The 18355-nt window shown below is 40.7% G+C and overlaps 1 protein-coding gene and 1 long non-coding RNA gene across 7 annotated transcripts in view; one reads left to right on the top strand and one right to left on the bottom strand.

Moving 5' to 3' along the window:
• The window catches only part of cobl (cordon-bleu WH2 repeat protein), a 389570-nt gene that overhangs the window by 183836 nt on the left and 187379 nt on the right, over positions 1 to 18355 (bottom strand). For both annotated transcript variants that reach the window (XM_069912158.1, XM_069912164.1), the window contains exon 6: positions 14833 to 14927. In XM_069912158.1, the coding sequence (XP_069768259.1) occupies positions 14833 to 14927 (95 nt within the window). The remainder of the gene's footprint in view (positions 1 to 14832; positions 14928 to 18355) is intronic.
• The window catches only part of LOC138750117 (uncharacterized), a 95015-nt gene that overhangs the window by 63688 nt on the left and 12972 nt on the right, over positions 1 to 18355 (top strand). For 2 of the 5 annotated variants that reach the window (XR_011349094.1, XR_011349095.1), the window contains exon 3: positions 2154 to 2214. The exons of the other annotated variants lie outside the window; for them this stretch is intronic. This is a non-coding gene — a long non-coding RNA (uncharacterized lncRNA). The remainder of the gene's footprint in view (positions 1 to 2153; positions 2215 to 18355) is intronic. 5 annotated transcript variants of the gene reach the window in all.

Below are 18355 nucleotides of genomic sequence, written 5' to 3' on the forward strand. Positions count from 1 at the left end.
CATCGAGGCATTGAGTGCAGGAGTTGAGCTGTCATGTTAAAATTATACAAGATGTTGGTGAGACTACACTTGGTTGACTGTGTGTAGTTCCATTTGCCCAGCTATCAGAAATATGTCATTAACCTACAAAAGGTGAAGAAAATATTAACAAAAATGTGTCCGGGGCTTGACTTCAAAGGAGAGACTAAATAGTCTGGGGGTTTTTTTTCTCTCTGGACTGCAGAAAACCAAAGGGTCAATTCTCGAGGTTTTCAAAATCATGAGAGGCACAGATAAGGTGATCAGTCACCGTCTATTTCCCACGGTAGGATGTCTAAATGTAAAGGACATAAATCTAAGTTGAAAGGGGAATCATTTTAAAAGGATCTGAGGGGCAATGTTTTCACAAAGGACCATGGGTACATAGAACCAGCTGCCAGAGTAGATGGGTACAATTGCGACATTTAAAAGACATGCATAGCAAATGTTTAGAGGGATGTAGGCCAAATGCAGGCAATTGCAGCTCAGGAAGATAAGTTGATTGGCAAGAATGAATTGGGTCAAAGGGTCTGTTTCCATACTCCAAGACGATAAATGCACCAAAAGTCATGTGGTTTAAGTACTCCTGAACAAAACTATTGTTAAAAGACTTGAAGAGATTACTTCCTCACTTTATAGCAACATAATGTGAATATCTATTAACATAAATCAAATGCTTGATCTTCAGAATTTGATCTTCAGAATTTCCAGAACATTTGTGCAATAAAAAAGTTCTTGGATTGAAACACATTGGGGGACAGTGGAGATAATTAAACCTGTATCTGATCAAAGATCTAGAAACAGAAACATACTTTCAAAAGTTTTATTTCCATAACAATAGTATGTTTAAATGAAAAATTAATGTTGATTTATTACAATTCAATTTAAACAGTTCCCAAAGAAGCTCAAGAAGCTCAAGCCACTGTTCCTTCAGTTATACTTTCTGGGATTAAACAATACAGAAATAATTTCAAATGGAAAGTTCATCAGTGTAAAAAGCAAAAACATAAGCCTCAGCTTTTGGAAAATAAAAGTTATAGATGTAAAATATCATCAAAATAAACCACGGAAATATGTTTGAGCAAATAGAGATTTTTGGCATTTTTCAAAATAAATCACAGGAAATGTGCTTGGACAAATATAGATTTCAGGAGACTTAGAAAATAAACCACAGGAAATATGCTTGGAAAAGTACAGATATCTGGCAGTTTCCTTTGGAACAAAGCAATCAAGGCAAAAGTGGTCCAGGTCCAAAAATTTGCTTCCATTTTCTAAATCTTAGGCTGCATCCAGATCTATTGCAAACACTGCACAACAAACTAGAGGAATTCAATGGGTCAAGCAACATTAATGGGAAGGGAAAAGAATTCACAATTCAAGACAAAATTATTTTCTGTACAAAAATGTTAGTACAGAAGCAGTGTAAAACAGGGTTAAAATTATGAGACAGGGCCCACACAAGCAAATGGGTCAGGTGGAGGAAGATGAGTCAAGCAGACTGTTGGGTGATTGGAAAACATCCTTTCAGTGCTGGAATCTGATAAGAAAAGGAAAAAAAAATAGTGGTGTAAAGAGAGAACAGAAGGGAGAGGGGAAAGAAGAGAGAGCAGAGGAATCTGTGGGTTTATGGGGGTTGAGGGAGATGTGACCAAAGAGGAGAGGGGATGAGAATGGGTGGTGGCTGGGTTAGTTGGCTGGAAAGAGGGACAAAAAAAGAGGGAAAAAGAGAACAGAGAAGGGGTACAGAAGAAAGCAGAAGGAACTCATTTCCTGAAATTAGAAAATTCTGATAATACTGCCATGCTTCGACTTGCATCAGAGTTACATTCTGGAAGTGGGCGTAAGCCGATCATTATAGTTGAAATATACTGTACAACATAAGATACCATGACACAAATACATAATTACTTAAACCTATATATTGTACATATACATACATATATTATAGATTTCAATTACCTATACGTACTGTACTATAAATTAGGTGCATACTGTGTACCATTATACAGCTGACAGCGCAAATACTTTGTTTTGGCTTTTGAGCCCATGCGTCAAATGTGTCATGCATGACTTAATATCTGCTAACGCCCGATAATGTCGGTCCTAGCGTAAATATTATTTTTTTTTCTATTAAGCCCTTATGATGACCTTGGATGCATCTGCGATCAGACGTTACTCCATCGGTTGTAAGTGAAGGTATGGCGGTACACTTAGCCTGTAAAATGCTAATGCAGCATACGAGGTGCTGTTCCTCTCATTTACATTGAGCTTCACAGTGGAGAAAGCCTGGGGCAGAGAAGTTGGTGTGGGAATGGGAAGAGGAGCTGAAATGGCGTGCAACTAGGTGCTTAGAATGGGCATTGTAGACAGAGTGTAGATGCTCTGTGAAAGTATCCCCAACTCAGCATTTTGTAGAGGAGGCTACATTAGGAGAACCAAATGCAGCTGATGAGGCTAGCAGATGAATCTTCACCCCATATAGAAGGGCTGTTTTTGATCCTGTATGGTGGCTAGTGAGGAGGCACAAGAGCAAGAATTAAACTTCCTACATTTACAGGGGAGAGTTCCAGGGGTAACAGAGAGGTAGGTAGGAAGGGGCGAGTAGACAAGAAAATCATGAAAATAGTGATCCCTGCTCCAGGAGAAAAAGAGGTGGGGAAAAGTAGATGTGTCTAGTGGTGGGACAGAGATGAAGCTGGCAAAAATGATTTTTCTCTCAGTTTCTCTGGTTTTTCCACATCTGCTCTCAATATGAGGTCTTCCATTCCATGGTACCTGAAATGTCCTCCTTTTTCAAGCATTGCAGCTTCCCCTACACTGTGGTAAATACAGCAATCATTTGCATCTCCTCCATCTCTTGGAGATCCACTATTAGCCTGGAACTCTGAATAGAACAAGGCTCGGGTTCCTCTTGTCCTCATCAGCCTCTACCTTCAGTGCATCATCCTCTATCATTTCCACCAGCTGAAACATGACCTCATCACCAGACATATCTACTCCTTCCCTCTTTTATTCTTACTGCAGAGATCACTCTCTTTGTGGTATCCTTGTCGGCTCAAAATTTTAGGTAATGAGACCTATATACCCTCTCTGTTCTTCACTCCATTTATGTCCACCTTCTGAAACATCTCTCCCAGCACTGCACCCATTCTCAACCTCCCTCCTCTTTGAATATATCTCCCTCACCCACATCTTCCCCTTGGTTCTATCTGGTTTTTATTTATGCCACCATTCTTACCTTCTCTACATATCAAATTCTAGCACTAGTAGTCATTGTCTTCAAATTACCCACTTCATCCCATATGACTCATCTTCCTCCACCTGACCCTTTTGCTTTTCATCCCTCTTTCCCCCTTTTTCTCACCTCTTCCTGGTTTACTATGGCTCCTGACTCCCCACTCTCATCCTGCCCTCTTTACACTGCTTCTACTTTCCTCTTTGCTGATAAAAGTTTTGGCTTGAATCATCATCTATTCTTTTTCTCCCATTGATCCTGCTTGATCTGCTAATTCTTTCAGCAGATTGCATGTTTCTTAAGATTCCAGAATCCCGTTCATTCCCATCTATATATGGGGCATCTCATGAGCTCTCCATCATTTTGACAATTTTCAGTTCCCTGGCTGGACCAACTCATTTTCACTATAGACGTTTAGTCCCTATATACATCCATCCCCCATAAAGAGGTGTCAAAGCTCTGTGTTTCTTCCCTAATAACAGACCTAACCAGACCCCTGAGCCACCACCATCCTCTGCTTGGCAGAACTTGTACTCACCCTCAATGACTTCTCCCTTGGCTCTTCCTTCTTTCTTCAAAGGTGTAACTATGGATAACATGGTGGATCCCAACAAAGCCTGCCTTTTCATTGGATATGTGAATCAATCTATGCTACAAGCCTACACAGGCAAGGCACCACAACTCTTCCTCCATTACATCGAGGACTACATTGGTGCTGCCTCCTAGACTAATGATGAGCTTATTAATTTTATTTACTTTGCTGTCAATTTTACCCTGATCTCAAATTCACTTAGTCCATCTCTGGCAACTCTCTCAACTTTGGGAGATAAACTATCTATAGACATTTTTTAATCCACTATCTCCCATAGTTATCTTGATATACCTCTTCCCACCCTATATCCTGGATTCCATTCCTTTCTCTCAATTCCCTCATCTCTGTCACATCTGCTTCCAGGAGAAGGCCTTCTATTTCAGGATATCCAAAATGTCCCCCTTCTTCAGAAAACGTGGCTTTTCTTCAATTGCCATTTCCCAGATCTTTTCCATACATCTGCTCTGGCCCCTTCCCACATTCCCCACTTCTTCATCTTGGCACAGCAAGGACAGGATTTCCACAGTCCTTACCTACTATTCTAGCAGCTTCCACACCTGACATATTATTGTCTGCAATTTCTGTCACTTACAGTGGGATCCACCAGGCACATCATCCACTCCCTCCTCACTTTCCATAGGTAATGCCCCCTCCATGACTCCCTTGTATACTCATTCCTTCCTACAATCACTCTGTGATACCTACCCCTGTGGCCACAACCTCCTCTATCACCACTATATTCTGTGATATTATTCTTGTAACAATGTCTGCATGTGGCTGTGATATTGGAGGAATTTACGTCTGGAGTTACACAAATTGAGCACTAGTGAGTAGCTTTTTGGTAGATATAAATTAGATGATACCATCAAAGATATCGTGCATTCCTTTATTGAGGAAGGTTAAATTTATCTTGCATGTCTGTAAAAATACATGTCTAAACAAGTTCTATGGCGTCACTATCACTGCTAAACTAGAAAAGTACTTCTTAAAAGAGTTAATTCACCTTCATTGGGAATTCAATTTGTTAAAGAGGAAAATAATCCAAAAAAACTTCAGACTAACCCTAAAAAAGCTGTGAATTCAATATATGCAAAAGCACTACATAATTTAAAAAAAAACTAGCTAACAGATACTAATGAAGCAATGAGATTAAAAAGTTCTGATTGCTTTCAAAGAACTGAAGCTTGCTCCGATTCAAGATTTCCATTTTTAATTTACTTTTAAATGAGCTTTGATTAGTAATATTATAGACATTTGCTGGCAGGTACTCTATAGAAGCTGAGAACATCGAAAACTGCAGTGCAGCAAAGGCGCTTCAGCTCACAATATTGTGCCGACCTATATAAACCTACTCCACAACAATCTAATCCTTCCCTACACCAGAAAGTTGTGTTAGTACTTTCAACAGTCTAGCATTTAACTGGGGCTGAGACATTCACCTTCACAATCAATATTTTCCATAATCATCTGCTCACCTTATGAAACAAAATAAACATTGCCATTAAACAATTCAAAAAATTATCCCGTGCTTGGTGACACTGAAAAATATGATGGCATACAGTGGCCTGATTTAACTGATACACTCAATTTTTTTATTGGAGAAAATAGCTTAATCTTCAAATTCCTTTTTATAAAAAAAAATCTGCCAACAAGGATACTTCCAGGAAGGAATCTTTGGACCACTGAAGCATCTCCATGCTTTCAAGGTTTACCTACTTATTCATCCTCTTTTACTAGAAAACTGTTAACTTAGAACAAATATGGAGAAACAAGGATAAGATGAAAAACATTTTAAATACTCAGCAGGACCGAGAAACAGAGTTAAGAGTTCCCATAAGAGGTTATCTGAAGTGCCAACATGCATTTATTTCTCCCTTTAATTTTCCTAGCATTTCCTGTTTTTATTCCGACCAAATCTGCAGTCCATTGCTTCTGGAAGAAATGTGTACTGCTGAATTGGTACAGAGGACTCGCTTAGTCATCTACCATAGATCTTGAAAGACATAATAAGGCAGGGAGAATAATGAGAAAAGTGGAATGCTCTGAGTTTCCAGGTTTGGGAATGCAATGCCCCAAAGTGTTGCAAAAACAAATGCAATAGGAGCTTTAAATTGGAGACAAAAAAAAGTTTTAAAAATCTTAACTGGCATGGCAAAGAAATATCCCAGATCTTTCATGAAGGCAGCAGAAGAACCACAATCAAAATGGTCTTTCTTTCTACTGTCAAATGCAATGTCCCTGTACTGTCAGAAGTTCTTGGACTTTTTATTAAGATTTGCAAGCAATCACTTCAGCAGCACTGGCTGCTGTACATCATCACAAGCCTTCACAAACCACAGGACTTCCATCTGCCACAGTTCTTATTTTGCATTTTTTTTCTTAAACTCCCTTCTTCCCACAAGCCGTCTCCAAGCTCATCTTGCTCTGACCCAATTCCTGATTCCCTATTCCCACCAAACTGCTGCAATTCTCTTCATGGTCCTCGAGTCTGGAAAAACTCTACGACCACTCTGATGTCATAATAAGTCTTTTTTTTAATCTAGTTGACTGGTTGGCTTCCAATCCTGTATGTTCTAACCTATCATGTGAGATTTTATCAAACAAATTCATTTCACTAACATCAATTGTCTTGCCCTCATCTACCCTCCTTGTCACCTCAAAAATATTCTATCAAGTTCATGAGACACAATTTCCCATATACAAATTCTATGCTGGCTCTCTTTAATTTTTTGGGGTCATATAATGTTGATTGACTCTCTCAGAATCCTCTCCAACAATTTCCCAACCACTGACATAGTCTACCCAAATTATCCTTGCAATCCTTTTGAAAATGGCACCACTTTGCCTTTGTCCAATTCTCCAAGCTTCTCGGGTCCTCAGTGATGTTAAAAATAAGTGTCATGACCTCAAAAATTCCTTTTCTGTCCTCTCACATGTTCTAGATGGACTTGCAGATTTGTCCCCATCAGTATGATCTAAGTCTGCTGAAACCCTTTCAATGCTGGTGCAGACATGCTCCGGGTTACCTTTAGTTTCCTCCCTCACCTCTGACTCATACTTATCCTGCTTCACTGTAAACGTATCTACAAAATATTCATTCAAGATAATTATATCTCCTCTGGTTCTATGCAGAGACATCCATCCTGATCTAGAAGGGAAACTATTATTTCCCTCATGAGTCATTTGTTCTTCATAGTACTATATTTTTGGGTATTCCCTTACACCTCACCTCAAAACCACTTTTGGCCTTCTTAGGTACAAGGCTACTGGCCACCATTATGTCAATCTTCTAAAGGAATAGCCACCCTGGCTGGCTGCATCACAGTGTGGTACAGTTGCTGCAGAGAAATGAATCAGAGATCAATTCACAGGACCATGAGTGGCAGAGAGGATCACTGGAGTCTCTCTCCTCCATCAATGTGCCACTGGGATCATTATCTGAAGGGAGAGTGCAAAATCATTGAGAACCCATTCCACCCTGCACACATCTTTCAGCTGCTCCCATTAGGGAAGAGATACAGGAGTATCAGGCCAGCACTTATAATGCTGAAGAAAAGCTTATTCCCACGGGCAGTGGGAAAGGTGATGAGGGAAAGAGAGAGTGAGGAAGAGAGAGAGATAGTGAGGGTGTGCAATGAACTGTGATTCACTGGTAAGGTGTTGTGCTGATGGCTGGGCGCACCTCCCAGCTCTGCCCCCATCTGCTCACATATAACCCTGGTTTCCTGCCTAAAACCAGAACCCTTCCAAAGACTACTGTGAAACGCTATCCTTAGTTATAAGCTAATAAAAGCATTTGTTCACTCCAGTTATGAGAGCTTTTATTCACGCTACAATTTTATTAGCTTATTCGCTAAATGATGTAAGTGCTACTCAAGCCTGGGATGCTGCTGGTAGATCCTCTGTCCCCCAATGCAGCTGAGGAGTTCACATACTGGCTAGATTGCTTCCAGGCCTACCTGAACATGACCAGAGACGTCTTCCACTTCTTGAACTCAAGAGGTCTGCACTCGTTTCGAGGGTAGGAACAAAAGGGTAGGCAGTCATCAGGGACTGCACTACATAATGCACTGCCATTGAGGCATGAAAGGCTAGGTATCATAAGTCACAAAACAAGGTCCTAGCAAGGCACTGACTCATTCTACATTGCCAGTGATCAGGAAAGACCATTAATGACTACCTGTTGGATCTGTGGATGCTTGCCAGGAACTGAATGTATGAAGCGGCTACGGGCCATGTTCCTGAGGAAGAACAGATCTGGGACACTATAGTCATGGGGGTCCACTCGAGGTACATGAGGCAGCGACTGCTCAAGTCGGGAAAGAAGGATCTGGCTAGCCATGTTGCTGCAGGCCAAATAATTGGATCAGGCCAAGCTCAAGAATGACAACCTCGAAGCCAATGAGCTCACTCTCCCAGATGACCCCTTCCAAGGACCGGCTACACCCGCTACCCCAGCCCTAATGGCTGCCACTTCCAATGCTAGGGAGTGCTTTTTCTGAGACAAGAGCAAGCATCCCCAATCTCGTTGCCCAGCTAAAGTCTCAGTGTATTCCAGCTGCAGCAAGAAAGGGCATTGGGCAAGGGTTTGCCACGCGAGGGGAAGCCCACGGCCTGCACCACTCCCGCATTCTATTCCAGCCCCAAGCTTTCTGCCCTGAATTCACCTGAACCCATTTGCTGTGCTACACGCCGATGGAGGAAGTGGTGTGAAAAGACTCAGCAGCCATCTTGCCTTGACCCTAATTCAAACTCGACGCCATCATCGTTAGAGGAGGAAGGAGGGCGGCCATCTTTCCATGCCACAAGGTCTTACCCACACAGGGCAACCCAGGATGGTGAGGGCCACTCGAGTGAGGAGTATGGAGTCTCCGGGGACATAACCTTGATGGTCCTAGATCAGGTCAGTCCTCACCAGCTCAGCAACTTCATAGTGACTGTGAAGGTAAATGGACATTCCACTAAATGCCTAATCAATACAGGCTCTACTGAAAGCTTTATAGACTCACAGACTGTGCAAGAGTACAATCTAAAGATGTATCCTTCCATTTACGGCATATTACTTGTGTCTCATTCGCATTCTAAGCGTGTTCAACAACATTGTATAGTAAATCAGTAATTTGAAGGGGGGAATTCAGTAAATTTCACTTGTATATACTTGATGAATTGTATGCTCTGGTGTTGTTGGGTCTGGACTTTCTGTGTCACCTTAAAAGCATGACCTTGGAGTATTCTGGTCCCTTCCCCTGAAACAATTCAGAACAGAGGGCTCCTAAAATTAGAACCCACATGCAGCCTCCCCACACTGAATATCGACCCCCCCCCACCCCCCCCCCCCCCCCAAGTCTGTCCTCAGACTGCAAACCTATTGCTACCAAGAGTGGGAGGTACAGTAAAGCAGACCAAGATTTTATAAAGTCTGACATACAACATCTGCTAGATGAAGGTATCATCGAACGTAGCACCAACCTGTGGAGAGCGCAAGTGGTAGTGGTGGAAGGGGAAAACAAGTCCAGGCTAGTAATTGACTATAGCCAAACTATTAATTGTTACACACTCCTGGACGCATAACCCCTCCCTTGAATTGCGGACATGGTGAATGATATTGCACAGTATCGCGTCTATTCGACCATCAACCTGAAAGCTGCTTATCACCAGATGCCAAACCATTCCGAGGACCGTCCATGAATGGCATTTGAGACTAACAGTCATCTCTATCAATTCCAGAGGGTTCCTTTCGGTATCACTAATGGGGTTTCTATCTTCCAGAGGCAATTGGACAGAATGGTGGACGAGTATAGGTTAAAGGCTACCTTCCCCTACCTCGATAATGTCACCATCTGTGGCCACACCTTGGAAGACCATGACGCCAATCTCCAGAATTTTCGCCACGCGGCAAAAGTCCTGAACCTCACTTATAACTCTGACAAGTGCATGTTCAGGACTAAACGTCTGGCTGTCCATGGCTACGTGGTGGAGAATGACATCATTGACCCCGACCCAGATTAGATGCGTCCCCGTTAAGAGCTCCCTTTTTCCAGGACTACAAAGGCTTTGAGGAGATGCTTGGGCTTTTCTCATATTATGCCAGTGGATCCCTCAATATGCTGATAAGGTTTGCCCTCTCTTAAAAGCCACTAATTTCCCACACTCAGGTGAAGCCCAAACAGCTTTTAATTACCTCCAGAACCACATTGCAAAAGCCACCATGCACACAGTGGACAAGAATGAACCTTTCCAAGTGGAAGTGATGCTTCGGACATAGCCCTAGCTGCTACCCTCAACCAGACGGGCAGGCTGATTGCATTATTTTCTCAGACTCTGAAATCCCTCTGTGGAAAAGGGGGCTCAAGCCATTGTAGAAGCTGTAAGGCACTGGAGACACTACCTGGATGGTAAGAAATTTACGCTCCTCTCTGAACAGCGCTTGGTCGCATTCATATTTAATAATGTCAAGAGAGGCAAAATCAAAAATGACAAAATTGCTAGGTAGAGGATTGAGCTCTCCACCTACAATTATGACTGCCATCGGCCAGGATTTCTTAATGACTCTCCAGATGCCTGATCCAGAGGAAGCTGTGCCTCTGCACACACCAGCCAAATGTGGTCTCTGCATAATGAGCTCTGCTATCCAGGGGTCACCTGCATGGCTTATTTTGTCAAGGCGCACAATGTGTCCTACTCCATGGAAGACATCAGGCAACTGACCAGGTCTTGCCAGGTCTGTGAGGAGTGCAAGCTACACTTCTACCGCCCCACAAAGGCACACCTGATCAAGTCATCCAGGCCCTTCGAAAGGCTCAGTGTCGATTTTAAGGGACCTCTCCCCTCCATGAATGGGAAAAAGAGGATGAGAGAGGGGGAGAGAGGGGGGAGAGAAAGGAGTAGGGGGAGAAAGGGTGGAGGGGATAAGAGGGGAGAGGGGAACAAGCGAAAAGAGAGAGGAGAGATGGGGGAGAGAGAGGAGAGACGGGAGAGAGGAGACGGGAGAAAGAGGAGAAGGGAGAGAGGAGAGACGGGAGAGAGGAGAGAGGAGAGATGGGAGAGAGGGAGGGACAAAAGTGGGAGAGAATTAAGAGGGGAAGAGATAGGGAAAGGGGGAAGAGATGGGGAAGGGGGGAAAGGGGAGGGGAAAAGGGAGAGGGGAAGGGGAAGGGCAGAGGGGGAAAGGGGAGGGGAAAGGGGAGGGGGGAAAGGGGAGGGGGAAAGGGGAGGGGGGAATGGGGAGGGGGAGGAGGGGGAAAGAAGAGAGGTGGAAGAAAGGGGGAAAGGGGAGAGGGGGTAATAAGAGAGGGGGAAAGGGGAGAGAGAAGAGAGGGTTTCAGAGATAAGCCCCACAGCATTCCTTCTGCTTGATCCTAGCTATTTAGATCGCTCCACTTCCTCACATCTGAGGTCTATAATGGTAGACTCTTTTGTTGAAGATGGTAATTGATTGTCACTTATTTATATTTATAACTAAAACTGGAGTACAAGTCATTGATCTGATTAACGGGGACTATTTGGCTCTTTTTACAGCTTTGTTATTTCCTTGTTTGGTTTTATACATTGTCTGGTGGGATATATAGCAATGAATAGCCAAGCAGTAGGAGCCTTTTGAGAGTATGCCTCATTATAGCACCTCAAAGTTCATGTAGAAACTATAGAACTTGGTATACTCAGCATTACACTGAACAGTAGGGTCCATCATGTCACTCTTTAATATTTCCAGATGCAGGGGAGAGAAAGAGAATTTCTCAAAACAAAAGAGACTTCATTTGGCAAAACCTGAACTTCAATGGTACAAACAAAAAATCAAAGAAATATAGAACCTGTAATTGTGAAATAAAAACAAAATGCTGAAAGAATTTTGCAGTCATTGGCCTGATACATTAATTTATACCATGCACTCCACAGAATGCTGTTTGCCCTTTTGAGCATTTCTGACGTGTACAGCTTTTAATTCAGATATTTAGAGTCAAACATTATGACTTAAAAGAAAACCCAGTTATCAATGATGCTGACCAATGTTTACCAAACAATTTTTCTCAAGTGAATATAAATGAGAGACAGGAGGTGCCTAAAGATGGAAGTCCACATGCTGTATTATAATTTAGGAATGGGAGTGAAACTGATGGAAGTAAAGCTCCAATTCAATATTTGTTGGGAAGAACAGTACACCTTAAAATATGCAATGAAGGGGAACAAAGAGTACAGAAAATCTTTATTTGTCAGAAGTTGGTATAAACTTATTTAGGTTGAGACAGAATTTTGTGCCTAAAATGCAGTTAACACAGACAGTGCTAATCAGTTTTATTGAAGTACTTGACGTTTTGGTATGGGAAAGGATGTGATCAGTGTGGCAGGCAAGTAGTTGGATTGCAACGACATGAAAAAAAGGGAGAATAGAGATTCAGCAATAACTTGAAATGAGTGGGATTTTAATGGAGAGAGTGATGGCAGCAGTTTTGAAAAGATCACTGACATCTAAAATAGTCGGTGAAAATGGTAAGCATATCTAAGTATAAGTCAGCCACAAGATAAACGTGATTAAGCAAAGTGAAGATGAAACTGGAAATAGAGCTGTTATTTGATGAATTAGTGAGGTAAGAGCTTTAGAGAAGAAATCTGCAAGTTCCTCAGATCTGTCAGAGATGAGGTCAGTTAAATAAGAGCAAAGTTTAAGAGAGATGAAGGAGTTTGTTGAGTTAGCTCTCTCAGGTTGCCATATCCTAGTGGATCGAGAATACTGTTGCATGTTGAGATGCAACAGATAAATTAATCACCAAACCACCGCTCCCACCACTATTAGTCTGATTAACTTATCACCTTGAATGATGCTTGGCTGGAGTAATTATTGTCATGTTTTGGTTATCTCATGCTTATCAGTGTCAGTGAAAGACTGCAAAATGTTTGGAGGAGCTTGTGCAGAAAGATTGGTTTTAGGGAGCATTAGGTTATCGGCTCTCATCGGTAGAGGTATTGAATTAAAGTGCTGGGGCGGGGGGTGTCCAGCTGCAACAGGGTACTTATGAGGTCACTCCTGGAGTTCTGGTCTCCATACTTGAGAAAATATAAACTGGCTCTGGAGGCAGTGCAGGAAAGGTTCACCATGTGGATTCCAGAAATAAAGGATTTAGCCCATGACAGGAGATTGAGTTGCCCTGAGACTCCACTAACTAAAATTCAGAAGAATGAGGGGGATCTTATCAGAGCATACAAAATTATAAAAAGGATTGATAAGAGAGAGGCAGGAGATGCAAAGTCGCAAGGTTCCAGAAAGAAATTTTAGGATGAAGATGAGGAGGAACTGCTTTTACCACAGAATAGTGAATCTGTGGAATTCTCCAACTAAGGAAGCAGTGGAGGGGGCTCATTAAATATATTTAAGACACCGTTAAATAGATTTTTGCAAAGTAGGAAATAAATGGTTATGGGGAAAGGGTAAGCAGGCGGAACCAAGTTCACAGTCAGATCACCATAATCTTATTCAATGGCAGAGAAGACTCAACAGGTTACATGCCTTCTCCTGTTCTTATTTCTTATGGTGAAGGAGATGGTGCAGGAGGGAGGGCTTCAGGTTTCAGGATATCTTGGCTCTCTTCCAGGGAAGGCGGGACCTGTTCAGGCGGGAATCGGAGGGGGCCTAACATTCTTGTGGGTTGTTTTGTTCATGCTGCTTTTGGGAGGTTTAAAATAGATTTGCAGGGGGAGAGGAACCAGAGTGTTAGAGAAGATAGTAAAGTGGACGACAATCAGAGGTATGCAAGGACTGCATGTAAAGGACTGTGGGGAAGATTTTCAAAGCTTGCAGAGGGATCTGACCAGCTGGGAAATTGGGCCAGTTAAATGGCTGATGGAATTTAATTCAGATAAGTGTGAAGTGTTGCACTTTGGAAAAGCGAATCAGGTAGGACATAAACAGTAAATGGTAGGCCATTGAGGAGTGTGGAGGAGCAGAGATCTAGGAATACATACACATTATTCCCTGAAGGTGGCGTTGCAGGTGGATGTAAAGAAAGCATTTGGCATCTTAGCCTTTATAAATTAAAATATTCAGTATAGAAGTTGGAATGTTATGGTGAAGTTATTCAAGTCATTAGTGAGACCACACTTAGAATATTGTGTGCACCTCTGGAAAGAGGAAAAGCGAATCAGGTAGGACATAAACAGTAAATGGTAGGCCATTGAGGAGTGTGGAGGAGCAGAGATCTAGGAATACATACACATTATTCCCTGAAGGTGGCGTTGCAGGTGGATGTAAAGAAAGCATTTGGCATCTTAGCCTTTATAAATTAAAATATTCAGTATAGAAGTTGGAATGTTATGGTGAAGTTATTCAAGTCATTAGTGAGACCACACTTAGAATATTGTGTGCACCTCTGGAAAGATATCAATAAAATGAGAGCGCAGAGAAGATTTACTGAGATGTTGCCGGGTCTTCAGGAGTTGAGTTACGAAGAAAGGTTAAACAGGTTAGGTCTATACTCCTTAGAACGAAAAAGAATGTGGGGAGACTTGATAGAAGTTTATAAGATAATGAGGGGTATAGACAAATTAGATATGAGTAGAGCGTTTCCATTTAGAATGAGGGAGATAAATACATGAGGCTTTAGGATGAAAGGGGAGAGGTAGAAGGGGAACATTGGGGAAAAGTTTTTCACTCAGAGTGTGGTAGGAGTATGCAATGAGGTGCCATCTGATGTAGTGAATGCAGATTCAATCTTGAGTTTTAAAAATAAATTGGATAAATACATGGATAGGAGAGGTGAAGGGTTATGGAATGAGAGCAGGTCAGTGGAATTAGCTACTTTTATTGGTTGGCACAGACCAGATGGATCGAATGACCTGTTTTTCTGTGCTGTAATATTCTATGTTTCTATTAATTCTTTATAAAACAAAATTAACAAACAATGTTAGAGATTTTTTTAAAAATCAAGGTACAACGTTAGCTGCAGAATATTTCACTAACCTACAGAATGACTGAGATCAAAAATATTGTGCTTACCTTTGTTTTCTTTTTGCCAATTTTCAAAAAGCCTAATAATCCCTTGTCTCGCTTTTCATTCATGCCCGTGATAGCTAAATCATTTTGGCTCAAGTCTGTAAAAATAAACCTCAGTTTAGAGTTTACCAATTCACCAAAGGGTCAAATTAAAATCCTTACATCCTCAGAAAAACAACACAAGTGTTTATATACAGACTAACGAGCACCCTGCAATTGGCATGCTCCAATAAGCAGCATTGCAGAAGTTTTCACCAGCCAGCATCTCCGAATAATCCTTATTTGTCAAACGTGGTTAGTGGCAATTAGCAGAGATTTTCCTTATATAGATATTAATACTATCTGGCATTAAATATCCAGACAATGGATACAAGATTTGAATTCACAGACATTTTTTTTTCTAAATTGAAGAAACCTTTAACGTGAACTCTGAAAATCATGAATATAATCTTCAGTTTTTGGACCCTATTTATTTTAACATTTCTGTCTAGTTAAGCATCTTACACCAATTCAATGAAAAAGTCAAGTTTATTGTCATCTGATTGTACAAGTACAACCTGACAAAACAGCGTCCTCCAGTCTTCGGTGCAAAACACAGACACACAACCAGACATAATACACATACAGACAAACATTACATATGCAGAGCAAGTATTTCATCTATATAAATAATTTTTTTTGTACATATGAGAGTTTTGGATGCTTCCTGTGAGCAGGTCCTTCGGTCATTCAGCATCCTCAGTGCCCATGGGAAGGAGCTGTTCCTCAGCCTGGTGGTGCTAGCTCTGACACTCCCCTATCTCTCCCCTGACAACAGCTGAAAGATGCTGTGTGCAGGGTGGAAGGGATCCTCAATGATTTTGTGCGCCCTCTTTAGACATTGATCCCGGTAGATTACTTCAATGCGGGAGTGGGGGTGTGGAGGGAGACTGCAGTGACCCTCCAATCCATTTCTCTGCATCAACCATACCACACTGTGATGCAGCCAGCCAGGATGCTTTTGATAGAGCTCCTATAGAAGGTTAACATAATAGTGGACAGTAGCCTTGCCTGATTCAGTTTTCTCAGGAAGTGCTGTTGCACACTCCTGACAAGTGAAGAGATGTTGAGTGTCCATGATAGGTCACTAGTTAAGTGAAGTCCAAGACATAAAAAAAACATTCAAACATGTGTTTGTCTATTATTTTCATAAGGAGGCTTAATTTCAAACAGAAAAATTGTAACTCAAAAACCTGGCAATATTCAACAAATCAGGTGGCATTTTTCATGGAAGAAAAGGTGCTCATGTGTCAGCTTATACGCCTTCCAGATTTGGATCCACATTACATAACCAAAAGAAAATAGAGATCACATTATTATTTTACTAGCTGACCATTTTACTGGTCAAAAGTCAAAATAATTGAAACAGTACAAACAAAAATAGGAAATGTGAGAAGATAAATTGGTTTCCATGACAAATATACTTTTTCCAAAAATTATTAACTCAAATGTTTCTTCTAACAGTTCTCCATGGAAAGTACAGATCTAATGGATGCACATTTCTCAAGAGAGGAATTGAAAGTGTTTTAATGGAACAGTGCGTGCTTTTTTTTTCCAAAAGGCTTTTTCCAAAAGACAACCTGATTGACAAGCTTGGCTCCATGATGGCTGCATGAAACATATTTAGAGGAAAAGATAGGCTTTCCACTGTTAGTGTACATTTAGCACTGACAAAGAAAATAGATTCAGATTCACTTACAAGGTGAGGAAGTGCTTGCAGAGATTAGAGCAGAGCTCAGATAGGAGAGGATTCTTCCCTGCAGAGTTTTATAATATATTTTCCCACCTATTGATATTTCAATTGGATTTAGTTTTATCTCAATCCTTCGCAAGTAGGAAGCTACCAGAAGCTTTTTATAAAGCCTCAATTACTTGAATACTTAAAAAGAATAAGGACCCATTAAACTGTTCCTCTTATAGACCAATTTCCCTTTTTAAATGTGCACACGAAGATATTATCAAATATTTTAGCCACCAGGCTAGAAATTATTATACCTCTTATTATCTCTGAAGACCAGACTGTGTTTATTAAAAGTCATCATTCTCAATTTAACGTTTGCCATTTGTTAGATATTCTCTACTCCCCCACTGTTCAATCCTCTGAATGTATTGTTTCCTGAGATGCTGACAAAGCATTTGACAGGGTGGAATGGGAATATCTATTTACTATGTAAGGAAAATTTAATTTTGGACCCAAATTTATCAATTGGATAAAATTGATATATTTATTTCCTAGATTCCATTTTTACTAATTCAATTAAATCCAAAACTTTTAAATTGCATCGTGGAACAAAGTTACCCTTTAAGCCCTTGGCTATTTAACCTGGCATTAGAACCTTAGCCGTGGCCTTTCAACAATCGGGTGAAATTTCTGGAATTCCCAGAGCTGGAGGTGTCTATAAAGTATCTCTTTATGCAGACACTCGCCATCCGGATCTATCAATTCCCTCTATTCTATCTCTTCTTCAGCAATTTGGTCAATTTTTAGGATACAAATTAAATTTACAGAAAAGTGAGATGTTTGTACTGGACTCTTCTAACTCTTTAGATTCCTCTGTCCCTTTTAAAATAGTCAATAATCTATTTAATTTTCTGGGTATTACTATCACTTGGAAATTTAATAACCTGTTAAAGGAAATTTTTCTTACCCTACTGAATCCTATTAAGAAGTCCTTGACTTAACGTCTTTAATTGAACATGTTAATATTATTAAGATGAATATCCTGCCAAAATGTTTATACATTTTTCAAGCTGTACCCGTTTTTGTTCCTGAAACCTTTTATGATTCTTTGAACTCTGTCTTAAAAAAAACTTTCCTTAAAAATATTTTTTAAATGGAGGCTTGGCTTTGCTTAATTTTAGATTTTACTATTGTACAGCTAATATCAGATACGTTATTTTTTTGATTCATCACAGGTTCTTTCATGTGCTTCAGGGTGGATTAATTTAGAAATTAAATTGACTAAAAAGCTCTCCCTTATTTCAATATTTGGAGCTCCTTTACCCTTCTCTGCTTCTAGATTATTAGATAATTTTGTCATTGGACATACATTGAGAATTTGGTTTAAATTCAGGAAACAATTTGGATACCATAGATTCTTATTAGTTAGTCCAATCTTAAGTAATTATTTTTTCCTCCTCGGTTCAAGATATTGGTTTTTATCAATGGTCTACCTTCGGCACCCAATCTTTCTTGAACCTTTTTAATCGACCATAATCTTGCCTCTTGAACAACTATTTGCTAAATTTAATATACCTAGATGCCATTTTTTTCTTTATTTACAGGTTAGGAATTTTTTGAACTTTTTTATTTTTGAGACTTCCTCAGGGCTTGGAGTTTAAGGTTTTAGGGAAAATGTATAATTTTCAACCAGTCCATAAATGCCAGTTGTCTGCCCTGTATGAACTACTTTTGCTATCTAAGGATAGTTCCCTGGATGGACTTAAAAAACTACAGGAACAAGATTTCCAACAAATATTTTCTGAG

Source organism: Narcine bancroftii, chromosome 1 (genome assembly GCF_036971445.1).
Source record: "Narcine bancroftii isolate sNarBan1 chromosome 1, sNarBan1.hap1, whole genome shotgun sequence".
In the NCBI taxonomy this organism is placed as follows: Eukaryota; Metazoa; Chordata; class Chondrichthyes; order Torpediniformes; family Narcinidae; genus Narcine; species Narcine bancroftii.